The sequence below is a fragment of the Elgaria multicarinata genome, chromosome 4 (assembly GCF_023053635.1).
Source record: "Elgaria multicarinata webbii isolate HBS135686 ecotype San Diego chromosome 4, rElgMul1.1.pri, whole genome shotgun sequence".
In the NCBI taxonomy this organism is placed as follows: Eukaryota; Metazoa; Chordata; class Lepidosauria; order Squamata; family Anguidae; genus Elgaria; species Elgaria multicarinata.
Window position 1 is genome coordinate 56,534,538 of NC_086174.1, and position 17,433 is coordinate 56,551,970.

A 17,433-nucleotide genomic window follows, 5' to 3' on the forward strand; every position below is an offset into this window, starting at 1 on the left:
GGGAGCCATGAAGGATCAAAGAAAGAAAGAAAGAAATGGCTGCCACAAACAGGGCACAGCCTTTTTAGAGTTGTGGGGCTATCTGGTTCACAGCCTCTAAATAATTCTGCTGTTAGATTGGGCAAGAAAACCCATCTGAAACTGTTTGTCCAAAGAAACTTGTCCTCAGATGCAATCTTGACCCAATGATTACCAAGTACTACTACTGTTTCAGGCCACCGTCTAGCCTGAAGTAATTTAAGCTATTTCTGCTGAATCAGATCCAAACGACTGTAAGTAAAGGCAAACAAGTGCTGTCTCTTCTGATCTCCCAGTCACACCTAAGGGACTATCACAAATTCTCAGTGTAATTGAATACAGAATTGCATCTGAGAAATCTCAGATGGAAGGCAACAATATTTTTTTCATCTGCTTGTCTACACTCCAAATCTTTCTGTATGTGTGTTTGTAGATATTTCCCTCCCCCTTGTTCACTTAGAGTGGTAAAAATATATTTATCTAAATTGTTATGACTCTACCTAAGATTCACTTTCAGATGTTATCAGTTTTAGGGATCTGTCAAAATCACTGCCTTTACCATGAATCATTGCATCCACAGCACTATAGATTTGAGAATTTAATTTTTTTATTGAACTGACAGCAAAAAAATGCAGGTGATATAGCAAATTTCTACGAGGAGAACTTTGCCAATATTTCTCCCATGAAAATTATGCTAGCAAAAAATTAAGGTGGAAAAAAAACTCCTTGTAGATGATGATGATGATTGGACCATAGCAAACAGCAATTCAGGATTAAAGTGGAATGTGAACACCAATTATGCATCATACTTATTATCACTTTGAGCCCAGATATTGTGTCAGGTGCTACAGGGATCAGGATGAAAGCCTTGGAGGTCCCTACTCCCTGCAATATCAGTGCCATTGGACAGCAGAAGGAAATGCAGACAATTATTCAAGCCAGGATATAGATACTACAACCCAGATGAATGTAACTCAAATCTCCATTATTTATTGTTATTAAAAAATTGCTATACCATCTTTCAGTGTCAAGAGCCTCAAGGTGGTGGCAGTGCAGAATAGTAAACCAGAAAAAAAATGGAAAAATTGAAACAGAACAGTACAGTAGACAGGAATGAGAACAATAACTGGCTCAAAACAACAACAACACTAAACTAAATAAGAGAGTCTTCAGTAAACAGTGAAGGAAGAGAGTTCCATAGGTGGAGTGCCGTCACAGAAAAGGCCCTGTCCTATTTCCCCACTATCTTAACTTCATTTGGTGGTGGAACATAGAACAGGGCCTCAGATGGCAAATGTAAAGTGTGGGCAGGTTCATGTTAAAGCAAGTGGTCCTTGAGACACTTGCCTGGTGGAGCATCAGCACTGCTGAATGTACCGTTTTGTGTTCTTCAACTTATTTGATGGTCTGGAAGGAGCATGTGTACTCTCTATTGTCATTGTCCCCTAATATGAATTGGTGATTAAGTGTAGCCTTTGTGCCCCCCAGATTGGAAATATGAATGAATGACGAGGAACAAATATACAAGTTTAATTGAGTCTTTTCTACTGTTGGAGTAATATCAGTAAAGGGTAGAGCCAATGAGGTTATGATGCCTGCATCCTTAGATTTCCACATAGTTTAAATATAAAATGGTAGCTCCCAGAGCAGTGCAGCACTGCTTTTCAGATGGGATTTTAATCCACAGTTTTATTGGCCATGTTGAGAAGTGTCACAAGCCTGGGACAGATAAAGGGCCTGTTCAGAAGACACCTTAAACCCTGCTGGTTAAGGCTTTTGGTTAAGCAGCAGGATTTAAGGTGTCTTCTGCAATGCATTTACTGTAGCTAAACCCTGCTCACTCACTAACCACAGTCAGACCATCTGCAGTAGGGTTAGCGGCTCTAACCATGGCTTAAAGTGTTGCGTGCAGCAGCACAGCTTGTGCTTAGTGCTAACCCCAGAGAACCACAGTTTTGCTAATCACAGAGCCTGAAGTGTCACCTCAATAGACCCATTAGAATGGCTTTGTGTTCTCAATATAGATTAAGGATAGGTAAGACCATTACATCAAAAAGCCCTTCCCAAGTTATTGTGCTCCTTGGAAAGAGCTTGACTTACCAAATGTACTACCCCAGTTTCCAGCAGCAATAATGTACATTATCTGGCAGCAGTGGCTTAATGTTGGTTGAGCATTAATCTGTTCTTTAAGGTCGTCATTCTCTCCTCAATAGCATTGCAGTAGGATGTTTATTAATATAATCCCTTTTTTCCTACTTCTTTTCGTATTTATTTCTGAGATGCTCCTTGAGCTCATAAGTTATTTAGTCTAAGGATTGGTGGTACCATCCATTGATGATTTCTTTTGGATTTGGAGACAGAAGAGGTTGAATTATTGATATTTGACATGGCTTTTTCAATTCCATGGAATTGTTTTTGATTTCCCCTGTCCCTCTGCTAAGTATGACGGATGCCTACAAAGTAAAATCTAATCATGGGCCATACATCTCATAATGTTCAGTCAAAGATCAATTAAAATATAAATTCAAAAGTCACATGCCACATCTAAATACTTATTAAAACAATTAAATTTGTTTACATCTTGAAAGGTGGACAGCATAGCTTTGTAGCTTTTCTGCTTATAATATTATTCACTCTTCTATATTTAAACTGATGTTGCTTCCTAAATAGGAGCGTCAAAACATTGGCCAAAAGGAGGAGAAGAATTCCCTGAAATGCCTCAGCTCCCAAGGGCAGCAAGATAAGGAGACCTAGAGTTGCTATGCAAAGAACTGGAAGTTCCAAGGTTATGGGATGTGCTAGAGTCGGCCGAGGGAGCTATCTCTGGGGAGCCAAATGCTGGGACGAAGATCAGTCCAAGTCTGGCTAGGTGCATAAGGGCAAAAGTTTATAGATTTGGATCTGGATCCTATGTGGTGTGTGTCTGTGACACATATGTGGGACCTGAGGCTGTGGAATAATAGAAAGAACTTATCCGTTTTAAGGGGCACCAGATGCCACTGCTAATTGCCCAGCTCCTTGTGTACTAGAAATTAGGGGTGTGCATGGACCCCCCGCTCCACCCCGCGGGCCAATCCGAAAATTTCGGATTGGCTTGCTCTGCGCTGCTCCGCCCATACTCTGCTCCTCTTCACCACGGAGCTCCGGCTCCGAATCGGAGCTCTGCAGTGGAGGGGAGTAGTGCCAGGTGAGGCTGGGAGAGGAGGGCGGGGGGGGGGGGTTTACCGGGCCCTGTCGCCGTCGCCACTCGTGCGGCGACGGCAGCAGAGCCCGGTAAGGGACCAAGGGGGAGGGGGGCCTTACCTGCCTCCGTCCGCGGTCCGTCGGCTTCTTCAATTGAGCCCGCAGTTCAGCCAGGAAGTCTGGGCCGCAAGTGCGGCCTAGACTTCCTGGTTGAACCGCGGGCTCAATTGAAGAAGCCGAGGGACTGCGGACGGAGGCAGGTAAGGGATAGGAGGGGGGGTTACCGGGCCCTGTTGCTGTCGGCGACAGCGACAGCGGCAGGGCACAGTAAACCCCACTTACCTTTCCGGCGGAGCTCCGGATCGAGGCAAAGGATCCACCTTCACCTCAATCCTCTTCGCCACGCTCCGCCGGCCCCCCAATCCTCTTCGCCTCTGCCTTAAGGGGAGGCGAAGCACCCCGCTCCGCTTCTAATTCGCCGGTCCAATTAGAAGCGGAGCACATCCCTACTAGAAATCTTTTCATTTCATGAATTTTCATATTTATTTCCATCCATCAAAATAGAAGAGCTGCTGCACGACAGGCGAGATTAAATTGGAGAATCCACTTACAAAGGAAAGTTCAGAAAAGCAAGTAAACAGCTTGACTAAAAAGTAGGAGAGAAACATTTAATCTGAATTGTATATTGAAGAATCATTTACTCAGACATTGTTAATTTCAAGAAATTAAACTTCAGAAAATGTTTTGAAATTCCCTTTTACTTTTTCCAGAACACACCCTATATAAACAGACAAATCCTCAAAGGTGCCAAAAGTTACCCTCTTTCCCCCACCTAAATTATCTTTGTGTGTGCATTCTAGTTGAAACAACTCATCGATTATGCCTACGTAAACAACAAAAGCCCTTAGAAAAAATATTGAGATCAAAAGCCTGCCACATACTAAGCCGGAAAGAGAAATCCTGCATGAACTCTTTCAAGTCTGAATTCAGTCCAGACAAATAAAAACAAAGGTTTTCATATTGTGAATTATATTATGTTACTTTAATGTTAGAACTTAACCAAAGGATTTCTCCATCCATCTCCTGTATGCTAAACTTAGTCCTAAAATTTAAAAGGAAAAACTTGGGTGACAAGCCCCATATTTTTCATGGGGGACTTCCAGAAGAGAATCAGTGCACACAAATGGGGTGTGTAACCCTTCACCTCACCCAATTCACCCCTAAAATAGCCCCAAGGTAATTTTTAATAATTTTTCTTCCACCGCCAAACTCTGAAGTAATACCATCTGGGAAAAACAGCCAATGGGGCATTGGTAGAGAAGAATCAGCTATTGCAAGTAGTATTAAGCATGCTTGCCTCTGATTTTCCTCTGTAAAGATTCCCCTGTCCATGTGCACACACATTCATATTATCTTAGCAAACATGGCTTGGGATTAGGTTCATTCATCAAGATAACTTAAGGATATATTGTGGCAGGTGGTTCGCCTGTTCAGAGTTGAGGAAATCCTGATCCATGATCACAGTTTCTGTATTTCCTATTTATTGGTGTATGTATTGTCCACGCGTATACACTGTGTGATTTTGACCTATATTCCTTCATTGACTTTCTAGTACGTTTCTCCTTGAATTAACTCAGAAATTATCTAACAATTTCCCTCCAAAACTGGAAGAACTCAGATCATTTGTGGGCTCAGAAAAATGCCACCAACCACCCCTAACACTCCAAAAGCTTCTGAAGTGGCAGGAATGGAAGCAGCAGTGCATAGTAAGAGGGTTTCCCAATCTTTCCTTCTCTCTTTTTGTTTCTCTTACACACTGACTTCACTTGCATGGCATGACAGCTCACCAAGGCTGTCACATCATGCTGGGCTCCCACGGACACAATTTTTGCATAGGGCCCATGGGCACCCAGCTTACCATGGCTTGTCAAATAATCTATGGTTTGATTTTAGGTTATTTGAGGGTTATCCAACCCCCAAACAGCCCCTGCTACCTGGGTTTTCATGACATGACAAGCTGAATGCTCATGGGCGCAGGCCCAGCACAATGCAACAGCCCACATGTAAATTAAGCCACAGTGGGCTGTAATGATGTGCAAACCAGGTCACTGGGTAGCAATGAGCCAGAGAACGAAACCCTAGAGGACCATGAGAAAGCTAGTTCACCTAACGGTGAACTACTTCTCCCATGGTTACCTGGGCTCTCTGCCCTTGTCATGATGGCTGGAGGGTGGGGCAGGGAAAAAAGGAAGGAGAACATTGTCAGAACAATGTAGAGAGAAAGGGAGGGATGGAGAAAGGAGGGAAAAATAATGGAGAAACCTCCTTCCTCTTCTTTCTCTCCTGCTGCTGCTGCACCCATTGGTGCTTGACAGGTAAGTAAAGGCAAGGAGGAAAATGAATGAAACGAATTCTTCTCCAGCATGATGAGAGGTGGATAATAATTCATGGGTGTTAAACCCTCACCTTTCATTTGAGATAGGCTTTTACAAGCCTCCAAAATTCTTACCTGAGCCTGGATTGAGAGAACAGAGCTGTTTTGTATTTGATGAAATGCTACTATTGAAAAATAATTTGTGTGTGTGTGTGTGTAGAAAGAGAGAGAGAGGGTGGATGGGACGCACCGTAAAGATCACATTCACTGCCGCAAATCTGTGCTGACTTGTTTAGCAGTCGGCTGGGAAAACTGAAAAATCTGAAATGGAGGTGAGAAATGAGCCATAAACTAAAAGTTCGTTTTTGTGGCACTTTCTGTGAACGTGACCCAAGCATTTTACAGAATTCTTTAGATTTTGCTTCCAAAACATGTGGTTTTGCAAAGGCAATTTGCAAGTGAAATAAACCAGAACTTCTGCACACACCATATTTTTGGTACTTTGAAAAATATCACCATGTCTTTGGAGACAAGTCAAAGTACAGCTCCTACTTCCAGTTTTATGAAATTGTCAAGAGACAAATGTTGGGAAATTGTTTCCTATACAGAATATGAACTTATCAGAAAGCTATACTTAAAAGTCAATAACTGCATCTTCCATCACACAGAAATGGAACACAGAACAGGTAGTTTTGAAATGGGAGAACATCTGAGTAAGCTAATCTACAGATTTCGATTGTTCTGTTTGCCTATATAATGTCTTAGCATTGTTTCTACAACCTCATTTTTGATAAAGCTTGGAAAGGTTAAATGACATATCATTATTTACCTTGACTAATGAATTTCTCCATGTTGTCTTTAAATGGCTGGATGTGTTCCTCTAATGAAAACTGGCAAACCTTGCCTGCTTCTGTCTCACATGCTGAAAATTGAAACAACAGGCTGAATTAGAAGGATATTCTTTATAAAAAAAAATGTCTTCCCCAGTATTCATGCTTACAAATGTGCTTCTATGAATTGTTGGTTCTGGAAGGCTTTTAGGATCGGGTGCAAGGACTGTTTTCCCAATGCAAAATCACACAAGTTGAATTCTACTAGTATCAGATCTGTCTTGGGTTGGCACAGTTAGTACCACCAATAGGAATAGAAACCATCACTGACATGAATAGAAACCAACATCATTCACTGACATTTCACTTATTGCACCTCCTTATCTATTTGCTTGCATTTCTTTAATATTGCTTTTCCACAAACACAAAGTCAACAAGGACATGTTTCTAAAAATATATTATTTCAGTAGTATACCTAAGGGAGAACAATTAGTACCAGTCGGGCAAATAAAACCTACTTTGAATGGTTAATTAAAACAAAATGGCTGCAGTCTGCTGGAATCAGTGGGGCCCATAGTGAGTGTGGGCAGGACTGTAGCCAATGTTAATAGCTGACCAATTTTAGAAAGTAAACCAACGTTTACAACTTGGTAAGAAACTTACAAAACAAAGGCTACATCTGTCTCACAGGGATAGGCTCTAAAAACATATACACATATGCAAATCAAGTAGTACAAACTATGTTTCTAAACTTTGTGGCATAGACTACTTAGCTACAGTAATTTACCAAGGCTCTGATCACAAATGCTTGTAAACATGCTTAACTACACTACCATGTGAAGTGTATTGACCTCAATGAGGCCATTCATGGTTACAAAGCTAAAAATACAGTTAAGTGTTTATAGGCTCAGTGCCTAAACAAATGTGATGGTAGGTCAATTTCACAGCAAGTGCAGGAGCTGTGGTGCAATATAAACTTGTTTTGATAGCCTATGTGGTCTCTGACTTCTGTTGTCTCTTCAGGCAAAACCAATATGCTTTATGTGCTTATTTTATTGTGGCTAAGACAGCACTGGAAAACAGAAAAAGGCACACAGAGCTGGATATACACAGTAAGTAACAAATATACACCATAACTAATGCAGACGAGGATGCTCAAGAAACCTCCAGATGTCTCAAAAAGGATCAGTCCTTAGGATTATGTAGAAGTACGTTTCAAGATCCCAGATATTTCAAGAAGCCATCATATATGTTTTGGTTTCTCTCAGCTGTTCGCTCCTGGCAGATTACCTAATCTTCAGATCAGTCATGTTGTATGCTCTATGCACACAAACATAGAGCTTTTCAGCCGTCCTAACCATGATCGCCCCCACCCCATGAAGTATGAGCGGTTGCCACAAGAAGAAAAAATCAGCCAGCATCCTGTGCTCCCTTCCAGTTCTAAATAAAATAAAGCAAAATACTGGACTCTGAAAATCTGCATTCATCTAATGGGAAAGCAAAGCAAGCAATGGAAGGCATTAATTATGGCAGCTTGATTGCTATTCTAGACCCAGTTACTAGGGAGTAAGCCCCACTGTAAATAATGGGACATTTCTGAGTAAACATACATTGGATCACACTGTTGGTAAAGCAGTCAAAAGACTAGAGCTGAACAAACAGCATTCAATTATAAGAACTTTGGGTCAAGTTTTTTTGTGTGTGAAATTCAGTGTAACCTTTGAAAATGCACATTTTGTATCTGAAATGTTGGGGTGGTCAAAGTGATAATACCATACTTCAACATCTGTCAGTAATCATGCCGTGTCAACATTTGTTCATGTAAATTTTTAGGTATCTGTCATGTTATTAAACAATGAGAAAAAAAACTGAACACCTCTCCTTTGGTACTTTGAAAGTTTTCCCAATTCTTTTCAGAAATATATTAGGAACATGGATTTTTAAATGTTCCTTCAGTGAGAGACCCCATCTAATCTCATTACCCCAGAGTCATATACAGAAATGCTTGAAGTCAACTTTAAAGGGAGCCCGGAATTTAACGCAAGGAAATGAAGCCAGGTTTATCTGAATGGCACACTTTTCCATTAGTTGAAAAAGACTTCCCAATTTTCTTTTATTTATTTATTTATTTTGGTATTGTTAGGACTTATGCTAAGGACTGTTGGGGCTTCAAAAGCTTCTACAGACAGCTCCTTGTTTGGAGTTTTAAGGACAGTAAAACATGACTCACAGAATGACTGAAATCCTGGCTTTATTTTACATATGGTTTAGCTTTAGGAGTCTGAGTGCAGCAGCGTTTCAGTGAATTAACCCTTTCAGCAATGTTTGCGCAGGCTACTGAAGTATGTAGGTACGGCACTGAAGTTGGCTAGCCACAGCAGTGCTCTACACAGCCCACCTGAGAGGCTACGTGGTGGTCACGCAAACTACCAACGACTTGAATAGTCCCAATACCTAAACTGAATTACACCAAAATTAGCGATATATGTGGACTGCGTCAGCCTTCAAGATGATAGCCTTAGAGTACTTTCAGCTTTGCAGCCCGTGTATGTCAAACTGGCAAGGACTCAGCATGACCTGAAAAACAGCAGGAGGGCTCCTGATAACAACTCTGCATCAACTTCTGTAGTGGCTGCTGACCTGGGTTTGTTCTGGGTCAGCCAAAATGCAACTGGGTCAGAACTAGCAAGACTGGTTTGTATTCCTTAAGTTTGCAATCAATCTGATACGCCACCTCTCGGCTCTCATCATTTCCTCCCTTAAAACAACCACACCCCAGTTATTTCAGCACTGCAGAATTATTACAGAATTAACATACATCTGTAAGAAAGCAATATACTCAGATTAACTGTGACGAGTACATTAAGTTATGTGAAAGTGCTAGAGGCATGTAGTTTACAACTACCCCAAAAAAATTTGCCACGCAAAGTTAACAGTGTTCAATTTTGGGAGGATTATTTCAAATGTCTTTTAAATCACTTCATCCTCTTCCCCAGTTAATACTGAATCTACTGCCTAGATTTCGGTAAGTCCACAAGAGTCATAGAGGTAGTAAGAAATGCAAAGAAAGAAAACTAAGATTCCTTTTTAAAAAAATCTCTACAATCTAGGAACATCAATGTATTATTGGTTAGCTGTCCTTTAATTTTTAATTGCAAACTAGATTCATTGGACCAATTCACTTGACAGTATAGTACTGTCTCTGCAAGTTATCAAGATGGGGACTCCTCCAAGCACATCAAAATTGTGGCTCACCTCATGTTTCTAGAATGCCGAGCATAGCCTCTGATCTCTTAAGTCTAAAGGAGCATGGCACCCTACTGTAGGCTATGGGAAACTTCTATGCATATTCAGGAAATTTGTACTTTGTACATAGTTGGAAATGTTGTGCTCTCTGTAGCTCTGTTGCACTTGGGAGTTTCACTTGTTGAGCTACGGTTACAATCTTTAGTCATAGAGGATGTTCAGACAGGGGGAAATCAGGTTTCCTTACTGTGGCTCTGCTTCCTGCTTCTCTTCCACATCTGAAACGAGCTGAAATTCCATGGGGAAGAAAGCATCGACCACGTGGCCCATACAGTTCAATGGGACAGCACCCTCTAGTGAGTGTTTTATAGTGCAACTTCACCTGCACATGGCAGGAAATCCCAACAAATCCTGACATATTTCAGAAAAGTTGGGTTTCCTGAAGCTTATTTTTTAATGCTAAAACCAGAAAATGGAGCAGGAGATGCACAAGAGGATCACAGCTTCATAAAATGACTCACAAACAGCTGTGAGTGGCCAGTCACAAGCATGCTATAAATTGCTTGTTTAAAGAAGCCCATAGTCTTACTTATGCTAATTTATTTTGCCAATCATTAGGACAGGAAAACTCTGAGTTGTATCCAGTGGTGTCCTCCTTCCAGCAAAACAGACACTGATGACATACTTAATTTTCTTTCCCCACTGTAACCCCCCCCCCCCACCTCTGGTACCCTCCAGAGCAGATCTGGAGTCCATACGAGGGATGCAGGGGGAAAGAGGGGATGAGCAGACTTCTGTTCATGTAACATTGGATTTAGCCCAGTAGAATTACCATTTGGTATAGGTCAGGCTAGTAAAACCTAAAATTATTGAGGCATGTCTTTGATCTGTACTGCAACCAGTAATATGTTTCATTTATATTTTATTGTTTGGAGTTTGCTCCCACTTTATGCTTCAGTTAAAAAGTGGCAACCAGGAATTTATGTAGTGCGCAATAAATGACAATCAGAAAACTTATCTATGAAGCATTTCCTACATTTCCTACGCTATTTCATTTAACTTCTCTTGGCAATTTATGTTCAAGATAGAGTTTCAACTACTGTTGCTGGGACTGGGGAGAAGAGCATTCTCTATTCTCAAAGCAAAAACACTCACACCCAAGTTCTACTCCCCTATTCATCTCTTTCAGGACACTTTCCTGTCGCCTTGCTGCCTTCACAGGGATAGGTCACCTAGGTGAAAGCTCTCTTCTAGCATGGCCATGCAGGGTGTGGGTGTGGGTGCCTTGCTGGGCACCTCAAATGGCAAGCAATCTCCCTTCGCAGGGCCCCAAGCCCATCTTCCTTGGCTGGAGTAGGTGTGCTTGGAGCTGCCTGATGCAAATAGCTCAGCCACTTGCCTTCATCATGCCCATTTTCCTGGGGATTCTGAGGCCCTACCCTGACTCTTGTGCCATTCCCTCACACCAGACTACACCAGGCTCCAGGCTCCAGGGGCAGGTTCAGCCCTTCTAACAGGAGTGTATCTTGACGACATCATCTCTGGGTGCCAACTGGCTGGACTGGCAGTGCTATAGCAATGGGAAATGGCAAGGAACCAACAATACAGCTCAGTGCCATCAGTAGAGAGTGCCAGACTTACCCGCCCCCTCTTTCTCATATTTTACTTGCAAACATAATAATTTTCAACATAGAGTTAGGTGACTGTTCTTGAAGGACAGTATGCTGCATGATCACACTGAGACAGTAAGAGATAGCAACTGAGGTGAGAAATTATTTGCAAAGGTAGATCTTCCAAAGTGCCTAAAGATGGATTTCAAAAGATAGTGCCAGGGCATTTTGCTGCCTGAGGTGAAGGACAAGATGGCAACACTTTCTGTTCCATATATAAAAGCCAACTAAACTGTCAGATGAAACTGCCTTCAGCACTGATGATGATGAGGGTGACAGTATAGCATCTCTCACTGCATCTGAAAGCAGCAGGCTAGCTTAGGTGGAGCATGGCACAGAGGTCTCTTCTCCAATACCTGGCTGCCGCCTCCTCACATCTGCTGTCCGAGGCGACTGCTTCACTTTGCCTCATGGTAGGGCTGTCTCTGAGCAGGACTAAACGTTTGAAGACACTGAAAGCAGCTGGACTAAGGGTGCAATCCCTAATCCACTTACCTGGGAGTAAGTCCCATTAAACTCAATAGTGCGTTTGAGTGGACATGCATAGGATTGCAGTATTAAGCTCTTAAGAATTGAAATCTCTGCTGAAAATGTACACATTACAGCAATATGTTCAAGAAGTTCTAAAATGGGGGTGGGGGAGGCAGAACATTGCAGAAGCCGAACGTAAAATCTCCCTGTATCGTTTCAATGGACCCAGCTACCCAATTCTCTTTAACACAGCAAGTTGATTTAAGTCTTGCAGCAAGTGCTAAAACGTCGAGGATGGAATGACAGAGTTACTGAAAGTTATTACTCAACATGACTGCATCAAGGAGGTCTGCTGACAGCCAGGAAAGATCAAAAGCAGATCAGGTTGCTTAACAAACTATATGTCACTGAACTGAGAAAGGCTAAACTGAGGATCCTGGAGAGCTGTGAAATCAAGGGGCAATTGATGGAGCCAAACCACTAGATATATTAATAAAATCCCTAGCTGTCTCGGGTCCTTTGTTTATTAGAATGTCTGGTACATAATAGATTAATGTCCAGCCACATAATGCTTTAAAACAAGTAAAGCAGAAATTGGTGGCAGCTGAGCAGGATGATCAGGGAAATGTTATATAAATAGTTGTTTAAACTGCAAATGAAATTCCTGCTCTAAACTAGAAGAAGGGCCCCAATATGCTCTTGAAAAAGTCTAAAATTACATCTCTTGTTTAATGCCTCTGAAAAAATTTTCTCTTTGATATGAGCAAACTCCGGTGCATACTGCTCATAAAACAAAGGAAAATAATATAAATGAATAAGGGGAACCTCTGCAATCACCATTTGAAAACAAATATATAAAAGCAATCTTTCCCAACAAAATGTTCCCTTTTAAGCACATGTGCAACCAAGCTTATCATCCTGATTATGCACCATAAAGAAAACATTTAACGTTAGTAAAATAGTTTAAGTTTGCCTGGTTTCCCCACAGATTGCTAATACTCTGAGACGTCTGATACAGCCACGCAGGCTAGTGGATGCTACCATTAGGAGGATCCGCTATGTTAACACAACTTTCCGAAGCACCTCGTTACAGGTAAGAGCTCCGCATGAAAATAACTGTTTTATTTCTTTATTTATTGCATTTTTATGCCGCCCAATAGCTGAAGCTCTCTGGGTGGTTCACAAAAATTAAAACCATTCAAAGTATAAAACAACAGTATAAAAACATGATATAAAATACAACATAAAAACACAATCAGAATAAAATCAGCAGCAGCGCAGAAATACAAATTTAAAATACAAATGTAAAACAGCAAAGTTAAAATTAATTTATAGACTGTTAGAATACTGAGAGAATAAAAAGGTCTTCACTTGGCATCTAAAAGAATATAGTGTAGGTGCCAGGCAAACCTCCTTAGGGAGCTCATTCCACAGTCGGGGTGCCACAGCAGAGAAGGCCCTCCTCCTGGCAGCCACCTGCCTCATTTCCTTTGCCAGGGGCTCACGGAGAAAGACCCCTGAGGATGATCTTAGGGTCTGGGCAGGTACATATGGGAGGAAGTGTTCCTTCAGACAGCTGGCCCCGTGCCTATCAGTACAGCAGTGTGTGTGTTCATGTGTGTGTTTAATTCTGGGAGAACAGAAACAAATGCATTTTACTCCTAGCAATTCACTATATATGTTGTGCATGAACACCACACTGGGGGGAAGCCATTGTGAGCATCATCAAGAGGCGAGAGGCAGGCAATGGGTTGAGCCATAGTGGCTGTTCTGAGGCGGCTCCCTCAGCTGTCACCACCACAGCCATTTTTGCAGGCTGCAGCACAGGTAGATGAGCAGGAAAGGCTGGTGGCTCCAATGCCAGTGGGCGGTGCATCTGCTCCGGGTTTCAATCAGAACCAGTCATAACTCTAAATGAGCTCTCCAAAGTGTTTCACACCCTTTGCAGCTCCAGTGGCTGGTGACAACGGGGCAGTGAATCCTCTCTGGGTTCTAGTCAGAACTCTAAAGGAGCTATCCAAGGTGCCTAAGAGGCTAAGGGTGCAATCTTATTGTGATGTTCATAACTTGAATCATTATGATCATCATATGCAGGGTTGGAGGAGTGGCAGAGGCAATCTTTGTCTCCCCATCCTCTCCGTCCTACATTTTCGCTAGACAGGCCTTTTTGCCCCTCTAGCTTAGGAGTGAGTGAACTCACCTGTGTCTGCACCGTCAGATGCTCGCCCTGACACTGCCACCGTCCACCTCCTCATCGGCCATGCAAGCTTCTTCTAAGGCTCAGCTTGGCCTGTTGAGTGCTCTGTAACCATCAGTTCCTGCTGCCAATATTTACATCCCTCATTAACACAACAGGGGGAAAGGTGCAATTTCCGGAGCCTCCATTGCGGACACAATGGCAGCTGACTAGGTATGGGAGGGTGGACCTAGGGGCAGTCTCTCAGACTCCCGGACTCAGTCAGGTGCTTGTGACATCCCTACTCTAGGGGCGTCTTGGAGGAGAGGGAAGGAGGCTGGAGATAGTTCACTGAAATGATGGTCCCCACACACTTTGATGTCGTGTTCCAGACCTTGGAGAGGCAGCTGATGTAGTTCTTTCTGTGTGAGCTGGGGTGGGGGGATCTCTGATTCCCCCTTTCAAGGTTGGAACACTCTTTAGGATCATTCCCTCCATTAATTTCTTGGTCAAATATTGTATTCTTAGATATTGTCCCACATTTTCTGTGAGAAAAGTTAATAATACCTTTGTTAATAGTTTGATAGATTTTCTAACAGATACATTCCAAATTCCTAAGGTTGAATTCCCCACCCACTCACTTTCTCAAACAAGCCTTATAAATTATATTTTTAAAGGCACAAGTTTGATTCAAAATGCAGTCTAAAGTCCAATGTACAACTGCTTTCTCCTCTACGAAAGCTGACATCTGTAATCATCTCCCAGTGACATTCTCCTGATGGTCTTTATTCATGACTGTGACATCCATTTGGCTTTCTGGGTGAGATATCTTTTAGGTTTGCTTGTGCACTGCCCCCGCCCCCCCCCCCCCCCACACACACTGGAAAGACTTGTAGATGTGCCTGCAAAGACCACAAAACTACGTACCTCGCAAGTCTTTTTTAAGTTTGCGAAGATCCTTTTGGAACTCTTCAAATTTCAACTGAGAAGCTTGAAAAAGGTCTTGAGGCTCGGGGAGAGGGAAGATACATTGCTCTTTTCCAGCATCCTGACAAAACAAAAAATAGATGAGCTCAGTATAAAAACAGACATAGCTGAGATAAGAACAACATTTCTTTATCACCTGTACATTAAAAGCAAATATAGTATCCAAGTAGTATAATAATAGCCAGACTATGAGAATCCAACAAACGAACAGGCCAGGCAAAATTACTTAGTGGGTCATTGTGTGCTTGCGGAAAAGACGAGCCTGATCAGCCAAACTTTGAACTAAATGACAATAAAATACAGTTTTGTGACGGAACCCTTGAGACAGCTGTATTCCTCCAGCTCAGCAGCAGCAGGAGGCCCAGGAATACATCTTTTTACACTTACAATATGGATCCAGTTGCTCAATATATGACCATCAAGATTACTATTGCTCTGACCTAGACTTTCTTTCTAGGCTCTTCTCTGCAAAGAATGTCCAACTTTCCTATCTAGCATCTTTGTCATTAATATGGGCCAGGGAATGACAGAGTTCTTGCCCCCTTTCCACTTTTAGTATAGGAAATTCACCTGCATGGTTGTGACTGAGGACACTACTGGGGGACACTACATTTCAGCCAGGTTTCTGACCTGATTTTATTTTTTATTTATTACATTTTTATCCTGCCATTTTTTCTCCAAAGAACAGAAGGTAGTGTACATAATCATTCTCTTCTCCATTTTATCCTCACAACAACAACCCCTATGAGGTAGGTTGAGCTAAGGGTCTGTGAGTAGCTCAAAGCCACCCAGTGGGCTTCCATAGCCAAGTGGGGACTAGAAGCTGGATCCCTACTCCCAGTCCAACCCTCTAACCACTACACCACACTGGTTCTTTTGGAACCATAACTGCCTCAGTCACCCTGTGGGATGGCCTCTGTTGAAAGAAAGAGAGTGGATTTCTGTTTATTCTCTTTCATTACCATTGAACATGGTATCCTTCTGGTTAGGCTGCCTTAGTTGAGTGTTGGGGATACTATTCCAAACGTTGTGCTGGGGGATGGGGAATACCGCTTGATACTTTGGCAATTGTGCACTGAGGCGCCACTGGATTCTCTTCTCTCCCCAAAACTATTTAACATCTACATGAAACCATTGGATGAGGTCATGAAGATTTGGGCTGAGGTGTCACCAGCAGAGTAATGACACTCAGTTCTACCTCTCATTTCCATCAAATCAAGGAGAGGCAGTGGGTGTTCTGAACTGGAGCCTGAGTGTGGTAATGGATTAGATGAGGGCCAATAAATTGAGACTCAATCCAGACAAGAAAGGAGATACTCTTGATAAGTAGTTCAGCTGACCAGCTGAGTGGCATTCAAGCTGTTCTAGAGAGGGCTGTTCTCCCCCTAAAGGATCAGTTTTTCAGTTTATCTAATTTTAACATCCTAAATAGCTTGAGGCTAGATTACTTGAAAGATCACCTCCTCCCCTGACCCTGAGGTCATCTTTAAATGTCTGTCTCTGGGTTTTCCTGCAGAGTGAGGTGTGGCAGGTGACTACCAAAGAGAGGGCCTTCTTAGTGGTAGCACCTAGGTTATGGAATGCCTCCCCAGAGAAGCTTGCTTGGTACCTACTCTCTATTCTTTTCAGCACCAGTTCAATGCTTTTTGTATTCTCTCAGACTTTAAAAAAGGTTTAATGACCTTTCGAAGCCTTTAAAATCTGCTGCTTGTACATTTCTGCCTTTATTGATTTTTTGTGAAATGCCCAGAAAGCTTCAACTATAGGGATTATAGAAATGATTGTTAATAATATATTGAGATATTCTCTCTTTCTCAGCTTCATGCTGCGTTATTATGTATTCTTATGCATGGATTGACTTTTGACATTTTTTATTGTATGTTGGCCAGAGAATTCTATTTTGGGGGCAGCATATAAATGACATGTTCAATTAAATAATAGTTCAATAACTTCTGAATGGCTTGCTTTGATAAATATTGCTGCAGTTGAGGGGTAAGCCTGAATTTATCCTTCCAATAGGTTTTTGTTCGTTGTCACTTTATCTGGCTTATTTCACACCGAAAGTACATCTAAGCTGCTAGCAGATATTGGTCAAACCAAACTATTGACTAAGGGCCTTGCTAGACGAGGCCTTAGCGCGCTGTGAGGCCCGGTTTCCCTGCTGTGCATCCAGATGACGCACAGCATCTGGACAAAGATGCGGAACATCTAGCAAGGTCCGTGGCTTTTTGCGGCTACTCGCTTACTCGCGAGTAGCCAGTAAAAGCCACGGACTGGGCACAGCGCTCATATGAGCGCTGTGCCCATCAGGCCAGGGGGGGATCCTGGGGGGGAAGGCCAGACCTGGCAGGAGAGGGGGGGGAGAAGGCCGGGCACCGGGATGGCATCGGGGAGAGGGAGGACGGGTGACGCGGGCATCGGGGAGAGGGAGGACGGGCGATGCGGGCATCGGGGGGAGAGAGGACGGGTGATGCGGGC

At 42.6% G+C, this 17,433-nt stretch overlaps 1 protein-coding gene across 1 annotated transcript in view; it reads right to left on the minus strand.

The window, feature by feature from the left end:
- The window catches only part of FMN2 (formin 2), a 177,304-nt gene that overhangs the window by 35,583 nt on the left and 124,288 nt on the right, over positions 1-17,433 (minus strand). The window contains exons 14-15 of the mRNA XM_063124336.1: positions 14,896-15,016; positions 6,405-6,497 (exon numbers count right to left, since the gene is read on the minus strand). Of these exons, the coding sequence (XP_062980406.1) occupies positions 6,405-6,497; positions 14,896-15,016 (214 nt within the window). The remainder of the gene's footprint in view (positions 1-6,404; positions 6,498-14,895; positions 15,017-17,433) is intronic.